Source organism: Rhododendron vialii, chromosome 2a (genome assembly GCF_030253575.1).
Source record: "Rhododendron vialii isolate Sample 1 chromosome 2a, ASM3025357v1".
Lineage (NCBI taxonomy): Eukaryota > Viridiplantae > Streptophyta > Magnoliopsida > Ericales > Ericaceae > Rhododendron > Rhododendron vialii.
Window position 1 is genome coordinate 23,089,060 of NC_080558.1, and position 14,461 is coordinate 23,103,520.

At 37.8% G+C, this 14,461-nt stretch overlaps 1 protein-coding gene across 4 annotated transcripts; it reads left to right on the plus strand.

The window, feature by feature from the left end:
* The first annotated feature begins 6,870 nt into the window (after positions 1 to 6,870).
* Positions 6,871 to 11,319, plus strand: LOC131316844 (U1 small nuclear ribonucleoprotein A-like). Of its 4 annotated transcripts, XM_058346309.1 has the most exons (6): positions 6,871 to 7,117; positions 8,073 to 8,152; positions 8,456 to 8,522; positions 9,441 to 9,613; positions 10,980 to 11,014; positions 11,207 to 11,315. In XM_058346309.1, the coding sequence occupies exons 2-6, from the start codon at positions 8,093 to 8,095 to the stop codon at positions 11,217 to 11,219; spliced, it is 348 nt and encodes a 115-aa protein (XP_058202292.1). In that variant the 5' UTR covers positions 6,871 to 7,117; positions 8,073 to 8,092; the 3' UTR covers positions 11,220 to 11,315. The 4 variants fall into 4 exon arrangements, 1 of the variants encoding a protein (XP_058202292.1); XR_009197302.1 differs by lacking the exon at positions 9,441 to 9,613 and having other exon boundaries at positions 10,980 to 11,074; positions 11,207 to 11,319; XR_009197300.1 differs by lacking the exon at positions 9,441 to 9,613 and having other exon boundaries at positions 8,073 to 8,522.
* Positions 11,320 to 14,461: the final 3,142 nt, after the last annotated feature.

Below are 14,461 nucleotides of genomic sequence, written 5' to 3' on the forward strand. Positions count from 1 at the left end.
AAAAGTTAGAAGAGGTTTAAAAGACCAAGTCTATGGTTCCCAAAGACTACACTCTTTATCTTTACAAACCACATTGTAATTTGATAGGGACCACATCACATTTTCTACCAAGTGTTTAGCTTGGTAGGTACAAAACTAAACTAGCTTGTATGACAACATATGTGGATTGGTTGGAGGCTCTTAGCCCTGTCCTGGTCTATGATTTAGAAGTTACATTATTTAAAAGGACCAAGTCTATAATGAGACAATGCAACTATTTGTAAAGAACTTTAGAGTGAGTATTTAATCTTTAATAAGAATGAGGAAAAAGGGGTTACATGCTCCGAATCAAAATAAATACCAATATTAACAAAATTTAGAAATGTGATTTCATATTAGTCGAAACAAACATTTATGATAACCCGTGATTCACCTATACATTCATATGGTTTATGCATAAATCGTGAATCAAACGATTCGTTACGGATTCTATATAAACCTTCATTCACAGGTAGCACGTCATATTTTCTAGCAACTAGTAAGCGTGGAAAGGTTATTATATTGTCAAAAGGCTACACTTTTTGTATTTGCAGACCATATTGTTATTATACAAAGAGCACGTCATATTTTTTAGCAAGTGGAGGTTGTTTGAAGACCCAATCAATATTGGTAAAAGACTACATCTTCTGTATTTGTGGACCATATTGTTATTATACAAAGAGCACGTTGTATTTTTTGGCAAGTGGTAAGCGTGGAAAGTTAGGTAAAGGTTCTTTAAAGACCAAGTTTATATTGGTAAAAGACTACACCTTCTGTGTTTGTGGACCATATTTTTATCGTAAAAAGAGCACGTCACATTTTTTAGCAAATGGTAAGTGTGGAAAATTAGGTGGAGGTCATTTGAAGACCAAGTCTATATTGGTAAAAGACTACACCTTCTATTTGTGTGGACGATATTGTTATTGTAGAAAGAGCACGTTATATTTTTTGGCAAGTGGAAAGTTAGGTGGAGGTTCTTTGAAGACCAATTCTATATTGGTAAATGACTACACATTCTGTGTTTTTGGACGATATTGTTATTGTAGAAAGTGCACGTCATATTTTTTGGCAAGTGGTAAGCGTCGAAAGTTAGGTGAGACATCTTCCATTCCACCGGCATTTTGTTCAAGTTTTTGTATATTACTCCTTAGTAGGGACTAGTCTTTCATAATGGCATATAGAGGAGCAAGTTCCAGGGTGTGGATACTCCCCAAGTTCAAGGATCCATATTGGAAAGAAAAAATATCAAGCCCAAAAGATTATTATGTTGGTCTTCGAGAAGAATGGAGATTTAGGGTTCAAGAGAATGAGGGATTGATTAATGATTTGCGTAACATGGGAGTGAGAATTCCACATCGTCGATCGTTGGAGATGCCAAGAACAAATAGGCATGAATACGAAGAAGCCGTGTCAAGAATCAAAGAGGAAAACAATAAAATGCTAATGCGTAGGAGCAGATATTTCATGCTTCACCTAGCAGAAGAGATGGCCGACGCAAATGACCAAGTACTAAAGCAAAATGAGCGAAACAAGGCATTGAATAATGAGAAGTATCTATCTGACTATGACATGTCGAATGAGGACATGTAGATAGAATTTCCACAAGCCGCTCAATGTTAAGTTGTAAACACATTGAAGATATTTTTGTAATCTATATATTTTATTTTTAATATGTTCAAAGATATCTTTGTTAATTGATTACTTATCATTTTAATCCGTGTCGTCATGGATAAATAAAAAAAGAATAGTACGAAATAATAGGTTCATAACAACAAACATTAATTTTAAATTCATTGGGAAAATGGTACTATGAACAAGAAATACAAAATACCTCTAACAATGATACTAAGTCAGAAAACGAAATGGATTACTCAATTTATAAACTTAGAGTTCTAGTGGTCGCATAACTTTCATGGTTCTTGATCGTCGTCTGACATCTCAATGTCGGATTTAATGTCTTCGTCAGCCTCCATATACAAACGAGCTTTAGCCATTAACCCCTCATCTCTTCGTTCATTTGCTACGAATTGAAAGTGATATCGCTGCAATCGCATATGCATGCGGTTAACCTCTTCACGAAAATGATGCAAGGCTCTTTGCAACAATTCGGGAGTATGAATTGCCAAGCGAATTGCTCGGCGACGTGGAATTGGAATGTTCAATGTTCGACAGTCGAATGCTAGAGGCTTATATTGTTCAAGCCGAAACTGATACTTACGTTTCATTTCTCTGACAACGGTGGCCGTGTGTTGTATGTTTAGGTTCAAAGGGTATTCAAATTCGTCATCAAAGTGCCAATGACGACCTGTTGCTTGAAATATATCACGAACGGTATACCTCATAGGTGGCTTGTTGCTATGCGATGGAGTAAATGATATTGTATGAGAATGAGTGTTATAACCTATCCATATGAACAAAGCAATTATGAAAACGTAGTCCAATTGCATTACTGACTTGCCTTGTTATACCCGTGAAAATGTTGGAAGAAAGGTAGTTCACCCTATCACTTTGAAAGGGGGCCTCTGTCTCCCAAATGGGAGTCATCTCCCATTCAACCTCAACCAACTTTTCTTGGGCCACGAAAAGAGCAAGTCAAATAATGTAACAAAGCTTATATTACATTGAACAAGACCATCATGCTAATAGGGATAGACCAAGTCATATGTGGCGACTGGATATTGTCCTATCCCTTGTCCTATATTAATGATCGATCCAATGTGACAACATAATGAATGCATTGCAAACAAGACATCCCATATTAATGATATTCCAACCATAGTCATGGCTATTCATGGTAGATTGGTAGAATGAGCCATTGGTTTGAACCAACACTAACCCTAATAAAGGACAAGTCAGAAAACCAAGCATACTATTATTTGTTTTTTATTCGACTAATATAATAATTTAAAGAGACCAAGTCATATCTCGTGAAAGGACCACTAAATTTTTCCTTCACCTTTAAATTCATCACACCTTGTCATAACCAATCAAACAAAGCAATGCCTAGACAAGGAAATCCCCCAATCATCCAACACGACATTGCTACAAGTGCACCATTACATTTTGACCTAATTCCAGGGGTCAATGACGCACACCTTATTACCTTGAATTACACTTTCAATGAGCTTTACATGGTGTTACAAATTGCACCGAAATGGAACGGAGGCAGGTGGCATTCAATGAAAATGGAGACCAGAAAATCAAAAGAGCAAGCCAATGCTGATGTTCACTCAATGGTGCATTAGGGAAATGATGCCAACTTGTTTGACATTCCAAACAATCCAAATATGCAAATAATGGTATAGGATTGTTGTGGGTGCACAACAAAGGAAATCATTCGCACGGTTCGTGCATTTGTATGTGTTCACGACCCAGACGTGATTGTGCTTGTAGGGGCACCCAACATTGAAGAGCACCACAAGAAGTTTGGTCCCTTAGGTCACATGTGATTTACCAACGTTCACTCCATAGGTGGCGGAAGTCATGGAGATGTTTTGGTCACATACAAGAGCTACAACTTTGAAATGGAGCCTCATTGGCATGATGGCAATGGGTTTGATGTTGTTATAAGTCACACACAATACGACTGGTTCATCACCCAAGTGCTATCTTTGGTTGAAAACTTAAAGACTCATATCTAGTTAGGTGGAGGTTATGTTAACTTGTTGTACCTCTTAACCATTGTGCTTCTCAATTTAATATTAGTCATGTTTTGTCATATTTTTAAGCTTGGTCATGAATGATCTAAAATATTGGAAGAACATCTGCTACATAACCTATATAAATATATGACAGAGAAATGTAGAAATAACTCTTATAGATGTATAAAACGTAAGTCCTACATGCCAGAAATATTTGCAAAACCCGAATAAAACTTGGAAATTGTTATTACAAGTTGGAACCTCACAATTTTGTACAATATTAGAGCTCATATAATACAACAATATGACACTTTATCTACTCTGTCACATGCCAGATTATGTTCCCATTACAATGTCCAAGTCATTTGGCCCGTCCTTTAGAGTTGTCACACATAGACCATGGCGACAATACAATGACAGATGCATTACATTCCAGTATAATAAGAACCTAATAAGAATAAGTCCCTTACATTCAACAAAACCCAAAGTGAGACAACAGCAGTTCAATACATTGCATTAAAAAAAAAGTTCCGCTTCGAATGCATGCCATGAATAAACCAAAGGCTTGAATGAAAGTACCATATAGATCAATAAAACATAATAATAATAGTTTCAATAAGCTATTGCTCTAATGATCACCCAAGCAAAGGAGACTTGCACAGGGTTCAATTGTGTCCAGGCTTGGGGCAAAGTCCACAAAAAATTGTTTGCTTCTCTTGAAATTGGGCCTCAATCCTCTTTTTCTTCGACCGGCTTGCTAGTCGCTTTGCAATGGGGGGCAGCAATGCTAGCATGGGTGTTGAAGACGATGTAGCTATATCAAGTACATCGCAACCAAACTGAATCTTGTTATCGTGTGAAACCATATCAATAGAACAAGGCATATCATGTAGAGGAGCAGGAGACATTACAGTCATTTATATAGTGAGTTGTGCCTCCACCCTAAAGAAAGGGTCCACTAGGTTATATATATTGTATGGGGTACCATGTATTGTGCGCTCCACGTGCTTGCAAGGGATTCCTTTCATTTGCCATAACAAGCAACTGTAAGTTCCAGAGTGGAGCTTCACTGCATGAGATTTCCAGTCACCGTTGTACACGAGGCTGTGGGAGAAGTTTGTCGGCAAGTCAAACCCTGAGATTTTTCCTGAATCGTTTTGTCAATGTTACGACCAACCGTCAAGGGATGCCATTTTGTGACCTCCATCTTCCTCCTAAATAACATGTCAGAAGTTATGGTGACGTGCCCCTTCATGAATTGAATGATGTCCAAGTCTCTCAGTTTTAATATCCAATTGTTGAAGCTTTTAGCGATATTGGTATACAATTTGTGCCACCTCTGGTGTGAAAATAAGGCATTTGACCAGTGTTGTGGACCATTGTCTTCAACCCACTTTGCCAACTCAGGTGACACGCCAAATAATTTGGTCATGTACACCTCATACAGTCTATGATCTCTTGCGTAAGTAATTTTTGTGAAAAGGTCCAATGTGGTCTTCTTTGGGTTCCCCCTCAATCCTTTCCGGTGGCAAACTTACTAAAATTCTCTTTCACGTGGCACACACACCATGCATTAAATTTCTCGCCAAACACCTCCTTTACTGCCCTTAACAACGAATTATTACGGTCAGTGATTAACACAATTGCTTTTTCGCCAGCAATTTCCTTCAAATTTTGCATGAACCATAGCCAATCCTCATAATTCTCAGATGTACAACACCATATGCAAGGGGAAACAAATAATCATTCGCACCATACGCGATTGCAGACAAGCAACTACCTCGATAAGGACCAGTCAAGAAACATGCATCGATAAACAACATGGGTCGACATCCACACAAGAAGCCCGTAATGGTACAACCATAAGTGACAAAAAAATGGTTGAACTTGTCATCCACATTCGAAGTCCAAACTGCCCTTGTGTTTGGAATCGATTGTATAAGTCGTTCACAGATCCATGGCACTAAGTGATATGTCATCGATATTGGCCCACTCATCAATTTATGGGTGCGTTCCGTAGTCCTCCAACCCTGCGAATAAGTTAGGGGGCTATGGAATGCTAACTCAAAGTCCTTGCATATGCTCCTCAGGAGGAGCTCAGACTGCATAAGTAATTTGTCCTTGAAAATCATACCCATCTCTTTTGCCTGAATCCTCAGTTTGAAACTAGTCGTGTCATGTGCAGTGTGCAAATGTTCGTTGTTCAGCTTGATCCCTCTAATAAGTTCGAACTTGCCTTGCGACCTAGCCGTTAGCTTCCATGGACAACCATCAATGACGCAAACCAACCTATAATATGAACGACTATTGTCCAAATACTTGAATGTGAACTTGTTCAACACAGAAAATAGGATAATAGCCTTCTTAAAGAGGCTGGGGTTGTCAAATAGTTGGCTGTCCCCAGTTAGAATGTCTTCACCTTACTGTTGGGAGTATGGCACCAAACCCATTTCGTGGCAAACACTCAAGCTACCTTGACTAGGCAAAGAAATTCCTCCACCGGCTGTGGAGGGGCTACTACTTAACAAGTTGGACTCCCTACAAAAGGAAAGTAAATGAAACACTTCTCAATGGAAGACAAAAATACAAGTGTGAAAATCTTACTATATCTCTATATACTTATGAAATTTGTAGCATACATACCTGCTGCTTATGTTGCAAGGCAAATGGTTAATAGTCTCTTTTTCTACATAAATGTCAACCTCATCGTCATTTAAATGGAACAACATAGCAACACCATCTCCATCCCTAATACGCAAATGCTTAGACTTGTCCCTAGAAGTATTATAAAATAATGTCTTCCCATCTCGGCTAATATCCATACAAAAGCAAACTTTTTAACTAACTCATCAAACAATATGCCCTCTTCGATGATTGTGGCTTCAGAAACACCACCCGCATTCACTACAACAATTATGGGTTTTTATAGCATTAGTTAATAGCGTTCTTTTAGAAATGTTGTCGTAGGGGTACATTTATAGCGTTCAACAGGAGAAAAAGAAGGAAACCTCGCGCCTTGTTTACAATAGCGTTTCATTATGTAAAAAACAGCGTTCCGCTAAAACTAAGAGGCGCCATCCCTCTGAGCCCTAATTCCATACCCCTTTACAAAAGATTTCAGAGATGGAGGCATGGCACATCTCCTCCCTCTCCCTCTCTCTCTCTCTCTCTCTCTCTCTCTCTCTCTCTCTCTCTCTCCCCATCAGACATTGACATCGACTCATGATTTGCTAAATTTCAAGATTTTAGTATTGGTGTCATTCGCACACCGACTCCCCCTTCGACAATCTCATCAACGCTCTGAGAAACCCTCACATCGATTTCACTAGTTCCTCTCCCTCTCCCCTCCATCTTGTTCTACAAAGAAACCCTAGAACCATGGTGTATCCATGGCGTTCATCTCCTTCAGTAGCACCAACGGTCGACGGCTCCCAACCCTCACCTCTCTACTTCACGAGGTATCTCTCTCGATAGACCCAATATATATGTACGTATATACATATTTTTGTTTGGGGTTTTGATTTCAACAGTATGGCTACCAAAACCCTAGTTATCGATTGTGATGAAGGATCAAAATTAAGTCCTCCTGTTTGCTAAATGTAAGTCCTTGATTTCCTCATGTTCGTCAAACTTTGGATCACTCTCAATCTCTATCCCTCGATTGCATAGGCACAATAGCACCCAAGCACAACCGATCTCTGGCTTTGGCGAGCAAAATTCCACTACTAGCAGCCCTAAACAAGTGTAATTACTTAAGTGAACTTATTTTGTTTTCGTATATTCAGTCAATTATCTAGGTTTTGCTTTCTCTTCGGGATTTGCTTATTGATGTTTGATGTTTGTAGGTCTAATTCTATTTTATTTTTTTTTGGTGCGTGTGTGTTTCAGTAAAGCTTTTTATGTGACTAATTTGAACTTTCTCAAGTATTAGGCAATGGAGGTTTTGAATGATTTGAAGATTGTTAACCAACAAATGTTTTTTGTTCGTAGAAGGCTTTACATATCTTCATGTTTTGCTCTTTCAATTGCCATTCAAAGTGGGCCAGGGAATTCATACAGGGACTATTCTTTAAGTGTATATATTTTCATGACTTCATGTTTGTTGATGTCTTTATGATTAGTTTTTTGTGTTTAAGGGTTAGTTTGGATATTGATCGATTGATGTTTGGATTAATTAGTAAGAAACTTAGGTCTACTAATTTTTCAAGTGCCTTACGAGGCAAACTGTTATATATGTTTTCCTCTATTTTTTCATAAGTATGTTCTCCCTTGTTATATTGGGTATTTTTATTTTTACAGCAAGTATTTTTCTTGTTACTCATCCACTGAGTTTGACCCCCTCTACCTACTATCCATTTTTTTCACAAAGTATTTGTTGCTTAGTGATTAATGTATATTGTACTTGTTTTGCAGCAGTCACGATCTGAATTAGGATGGTATCATTGGAAAAGTTAATGGTGATTATTTTGTGGTGGTGTCATGGTTGTAAACTTGTAAGCTTTCTTAAACCGTAGAATTATATGCTTCCTGCATTCAAAGTTCTTTTAGTACTTATTTCCGGAGAGAGTACGTGGTCACTAAAACTTGTCAAACACGGCTATGCAACTGTACGAGGGACTCAATTTCTCGTGTTACTATAGTGGAGGTATAATAAGATATATAGTCACGTCGTCTTTCATGGGCATTTGGCATTGAACTCTAGTCATTAGCTTGGTTTTATTCTTAAGAAACAGCTACACGCATTCTCATTTTTCTTTGGCTATTAGTAATTATTCTTCTATGTTTGTTGTCGATAGTTGGTGATGTTCTATTCGTCCCATGTATCTGCAACCAATTGCAGGGTCATTGGGAAACTTCAAGCAGGTATGGTCTAAGTGTTTAAATGATTAAGACAAACTAGTATTCGGTTGTGCAATTTAGGCTTATATATTGTGTACGTACTCCTTTTGAGCATGACGACATATTTGGGCATGACCCTATCTAAGTCCTGATTGTATTCTCTTTTTAGGTAATCTAGTGAGGGATTGGGCTTTTTGCTAAGCCATTGGGTTTTCCTTTTTTATGTTTGCCTTTTCTTGCTGATCTATTAGTGCTTGAGGTTTGAGTAGCAGGAAATGGGAATTTAAGCAACTTGTTGTATCTGTTACTCGATTTTACAAGTATATGTTTTGATCACCAATTTTTGCAAGTATATGTTCTTCTTTCCAATGCTCTTTCAGCCTCATTAATCCTTGTTTTTCAGAAAATGGATGAACTTTGGAGATCCTCAAAGTTAAGATTAGGTTAAAAAAATGTCAAGGAAAAGAAAGGTATGTGCATTTTGGTGTAGTTTTAATGCTTGTTGGCAACTCGTTATATGCGTTAGGTCATTATATTGCAAAAAAGGTGTGAAAAATGACATGAAATGGTTGTTATTAGCCTTCACTTAGTTCTATACTATGTGTCTATGTGTTTGAGAAAATGCTGATGCAGAACATAGATAAAAATAAGTTTGAACATTAAAGCAGAACAAATGATTCATACATACTGCATCCAGGTCTCTATGTTAAAACTTACAAATGTAGTCAAATAAAAATAAGTTCGAGCATTAAAGCAGAACAAGTGATTCATGCGACGTTCCTACGAACATGACTATATACATCAACAACCTCAACGAGAAGATCAAGCTTGAAGGTACTCATTTCCCTTTCCCTATCGTATTTTTTTGGAGTATTTGTTTTGCCCTAGTTCCTCTTTCTCTCTCAAACGGAGCTGTTTAAGTTTGAGTTTGATTTTTTCCAGAGTTGAAGAAATCCCTGTTGGCCGTTTTCTCTCAATTCGGGAAGATATTGGAGGTTTTAGCGTTCAAGATGCTTAAACACAAAGGTCAAGCCTGGGTTGTGTTCGAAGTCGTGTCTTCCGCCTCAAGTGCACTTCGCCAAATGCAAGGCTTTCTGTTTTATGACAAACCTATGGTATTGCCCCATATTTCGCTACCCTTTCTTTTCTGTTTTCACGAGTACTTGATGGCATCGTCAGGTTAAATTCAGTGCAATTTAAGTATCGCAAGAACCGATGTGATAATTAGGAGAACTGCATCACATATTGCTGATTCTTGCTAGTTTATAGTTATAACTGGAGCGGCCCAAGGTAGCCTCTCTGAGGACCTTGACTAGGTGTTACTTAGCTAGAGCTCCTCGTAGTCAATGTGCGTGCTACAAATTGTTTAGTCAATTGAAAAATTGGAACTATGGATTCTAAGATAGTTCATTTCGTTATGTTACTATTTTGGTGGTGTTATCGAACTGAAGTAGCAAAATTCTTCAAGGAAACAAAAAGAATTCAGGAAGAACTGTATTTAATTTGCATTCTCTTTCAGTAAACTCTAATATTCTTCGTGGTTTCTTTGTGTGAATTCTCTACCGCGGCCAATTTCTGTTATATCATGGACAGTTGTGCATTTATACGGTTAGGATAACTTAATTATGAAGGCAAAACAGATCAATGCAAGTTATATTCTTCTTTTTTCATGACATTGTTAGTTTCTTTGAATGAGAGCATATGACGATAGTGTCGACCATTAGCATCTACGACGATAAATACCATTTGATGACAATAACACCATCAGACAAATCAAATTTCATTTTCATGGTATAATTCTCATTTTAACTATGTAAGGGTCTCGTATGATGAGCCACCTGGTCCATGATTGAGCCCCGTGGACCACAGTTAGTCTTGTTCCCAAGCAAGAATTGAACCCACTGAAGATGTAAGAGTTAGGCATGTGTGCCTTTCAGACAGCGACCTTGATTGGTTGCCATACGCAATAACTTGAATTTGGACAGCTTATTTTTCAATATCACATGCAATACCAAGCGCTACTGGTCTAGGATTGTTTATATAACTCTTATCTAAGGTTTGAGGTGGCAGTCCATAACTAGTAACCTGCGGTCGGGCAGCTTGATTTTCATTGTCATTAGCAATTCCGAGCACTGTTGAAAGTACCAAGCTCTATACAAGTATGACTTTGTGTTGTTAATGGTTGATAGTGGTCCTTTGAATGGTGGCCTAGCTATGTATTAGAGCTGGAGCTCCTTATTTTTTCCCTCCTGCCTGCTCCGTTTGAGAAATGTTTACATTCGAGAAGATTCAATGGGAGTTGAGAAATCTGTCTCCTTGGTGGAACAGATACTTTATGATTGCGGTTGCAATGTTGTTTAGTTCACTTTTTTGACATCATGGCCATGTCATGTTTTTTGCTATAGTGCTCAACTAGCTTATTGTGTTCTCTCATATGGATGTTTTCTTTGCCCCTGTTTTGTTGCCTACTTGGCTCTATAGGACCAAATACTCAGGAAAGGGACGCCAGGTTTCTGGTAAGGTAACCAACTGATGCACGGATTTTGTGTTTTGACTGGCCTATTAAAAGAAAAAAGGTAATACTTTTTTCCCCCTTGTATACATATCAAAAAGGAATATGATTTGTTCTATTCCTTTGTCTATGAATTTTGTGTAGTTGAAATTTTTATGGCTCTATCAAATTAAATGTTTGCTTCTACCATATGTAGGTTCATAGGCTGATAAACAAGAGAAGTTCTTTTGTGACTTTTTGCTGAAGAAGTAGATATCATCTTGCTAGTGTGCAGGTTGTCATGATCCTTTGGTTAAAGCCTCTTTGGTGGCAAGACTTGTACTCCACTTTTTGGGGTACATAGTTGTTTTGGTTGAAGCCTTTTTGTTGGTATTTTGTAACAAGGCTTGTACTCGACTATTGGGATAGACGGATGTTTTGGAAGGATGTAGTACACTAATTTTCTTCTATGTAATGCTAGTCACTTTGATATTCCGAGACATTGTTGGTTTTGTATGCGATATTGTTAATATAAGGAATGAGTATCCGGGCCATCTTGCTTTATTTGATAGCGGTTGTTGTATGAGCTTGCTATGGAATGCTAGGGCAATATGAAAGGTCGAACGAAAATTGCACAAAAAACACTATAAAAAATATACAACGAATAGCAGGCAAGAAACACTATAAAAAGTGTACAATACATAGCGGGTCAAGAATGCTATAAAAAGTATACAATAGATAGCTTGCAAAAAACGCTATAGAAAGTACCAAAACGACGGCGTTCGAAAAACGCTATTAAAAGTATAGAAATGACAACCTTTGTAAAACGCTATTATAGGTACAGAATAGATAGCGGGCAAAAAACGTTGTTGAATGTCTATGGCTTTTAATAGCATCGGCTAATACACCGTTTCCTAGAACGCTATGTATACCTTTCCATAGCGTTTTTGGAACGCTATAGAATGTGATTTTTGTTGTAGTGATTCACCATGCGCTCACCACCGGAATAACAAAAGCACATCAACTTCTGAGGAGTCGTGGACATGGCTGCACAACCATATTTCCGATTTCATTATATAACTAGTACACAATTGATAGTCAATGAAATGATACAAGGTTATTTATAGACGAAATGTTAATTTGACAAAATTGGGAATTAGAGGATAACTAAATGCAAATTTCACACTTCAATACTAATAGATACATGTTGAGAAAACTCATGTCCACACACAAATTTAATGTTCATGTACCACTGACATAGTTCTTGGATACCACAATAATAAAACATTAAACTAAGTTACAAACTGTCTACAAATATAAATGCCACAAACAGAATACATTGGAGTACTTAATATTGTCTTCACATATTACATATAAGAACCATCTTAATTGTCTCCACAATCAGCTTTGATTACATGTTCTTTTGACAAAAAGGAACCACCTACTGGTCCCGCTTTGCAAACTTCAAAAACCAAAGCATACGATCGCTCCTCCAACGAGGCAATCCCAAATACTTTTTTTCAAACTCATGACCAATCGAAATGATAGCAAAAATGATCACAACCAAAATGGAATATGCAACCCACGCTACCCACATCATTCCAGTGGTTTCCCACACTTTCGCCTCCAAATCATTAATCTTTTTCTCAAATTCTTTCATCTTTCTCTCATACATCTTACATTTGGTCTTTGATCCTTACACTTAATTTCATTTTCTTCCATCTTGCTCTCATATTCCTCAATACGCTTATAGAGTGATCTTGTGTCCCTCCCAGCTCGGCGAGCCACTTTCTCTTGTTCACCTATGGGACCATCCAACTACTCGAAGTAGTTGCAATGTGGACCATTCCTCTTTGGCGCACCAGGAACCAAGAAAGGGCACCCAAAGAACCTCCTACCCGGATTCAAATCAGTCCAGGAGGTGTGCACTACCGTTTCCTTGTCATGGTCGCAAAGTCGTATCCTCAAAGGACTTGGAGTACCACTATTAGAACTAGATGTCATGACTCCCCTACCATTAAAAAAACGACTAAACATGAGAATAATCTAATTCTTGGAATTCCAAACAATATTCCAATTCATCTTCAATATTATTTTAAGAGTTAAACTATGTAGGTAAAGTCAATAAACATGGCTTCTTCCTTCGGTAGAGTAATAGTAAAAACTAAATATCTACCTAATAAAACACAAGGGTGTGGACCCCATACAAGCACAAGTTGTTAGAATGGCTAAGATTCATTTGATCCTAGGGTTGAAAAGCTTTCTCTTCATTTGATTAAAGTGCCCATAGTTTTAAACTTAATTACAAAACTGCCATTAAATCCAAGGCCCCAAAATTGCCCCCCAAATCCTACGGAAAGCCTCTCTCTCACAAACAGTGTACTCTCCCTTCTGTTATCGGTCACTGTACAGTGACGTAACACCATTTTTCACCCTTTTTCAAAATTTTAGTTTTTTGGGTTAGAGGGTTCGATATGATTTATGTGTTTGGATGCAACTTAGTAGAAAAAGATGCAGTAATGATTTGAATGCAGCTTAGCAAAAGTGGAAAAAAGGTTTGGTAAATTTTGATTTGAATGCAGCTTAGCAACAGGCATTGTGAGGGAAGAGGGGAAGTGCTCCTGGGATCTCCAACCACCAACTTCTCACTCCATCCTCCTCTATCACCACCACCAGGTCGTCAGCCCTCACTGCAACTCATTCCGACTGATATTTGCCCCTCTTGGCCTTCTTCCATCACTGCTTTTGCTCACGGTTTAGACCCAGCTGAGAAGGTATGCTTTTGCCTACAACATGTTTGTGAAAATGCATGTTCAGGAGATTCAAACAGAGGGGAGGGAAATTATATGTTTGTAGACAGTGTACTCTCAATTTCATCCCTATTTTTACCCATGTCTATCCTAAATTTTCTAATTGCACGCCAATTTCTATATGTTTGGATGCTAGTTTAGGTTGGGAATCATAAAAATATATTCCTATGGAAGAGTAAGACCAAACTCAGTCATCAATCAAAATCCAAAATTGGTTCTAGTTGAATAAAATACATGAGAAAAAAATGTGACTAACGGTGAATAAACCTACCATTATTTAAGCTTCGGCATGATTTTTTTTTCCCGACTCAAGAAGAAGAATTTTATTAATGGGAAGACGGTCAACAAGCCCTAATTTCTTCTAAGCTAGAGATTGCAATGTCCTTTTGCCATGTGAGATAATTGATAGGAAAGCTTTGAACAAATTTGAGTATTTCAAGAAATCAAATTTGGAAGAAACTGAAATCTTTCTTTTCGTCACCATTTTGCACGATTAAAGAGGAGTGCCTTGTATTTACTAGGATTCCATAACCAAATTGATAGTTCTTTGTAGCTAGCTTAAAAGTTTAGTTGGGGGAGTGCCGTAAGCATGAGTAATTTTCTTTCGTGCCACTAAGAAGAGAATCACATACAACACACTAATGAACCAATTTAGTGTTTGC

What these genes read in the sequence shown, in the direction of transcription:
- LOC131316844 (XM_058346309.1), top strand. Translation starts at nt 8,093, where the DNA reads ATGGTATCATTGGAAAAGTTAATGGTGATTATTTTGTGGTGGTGTCAT. An exon ending in GGTGTCATGGTTGTAAACTT is followed by an intron (nt 8,153 to 8,455) that starts GTAAGCTTTCTT and finishes TGTTGTCGATAG; the next exon opens with TTGGTGATGTTCTATTCGTC. An exon ending in TGTTTTATGACAAACCTATG is followed by an intron (nt 9,614 to 10,979) that starts GTATTGCCCCAT and finishes TTGGCTCTATAG; the next exon opens with GACCAAATACTCAGGAAAGG.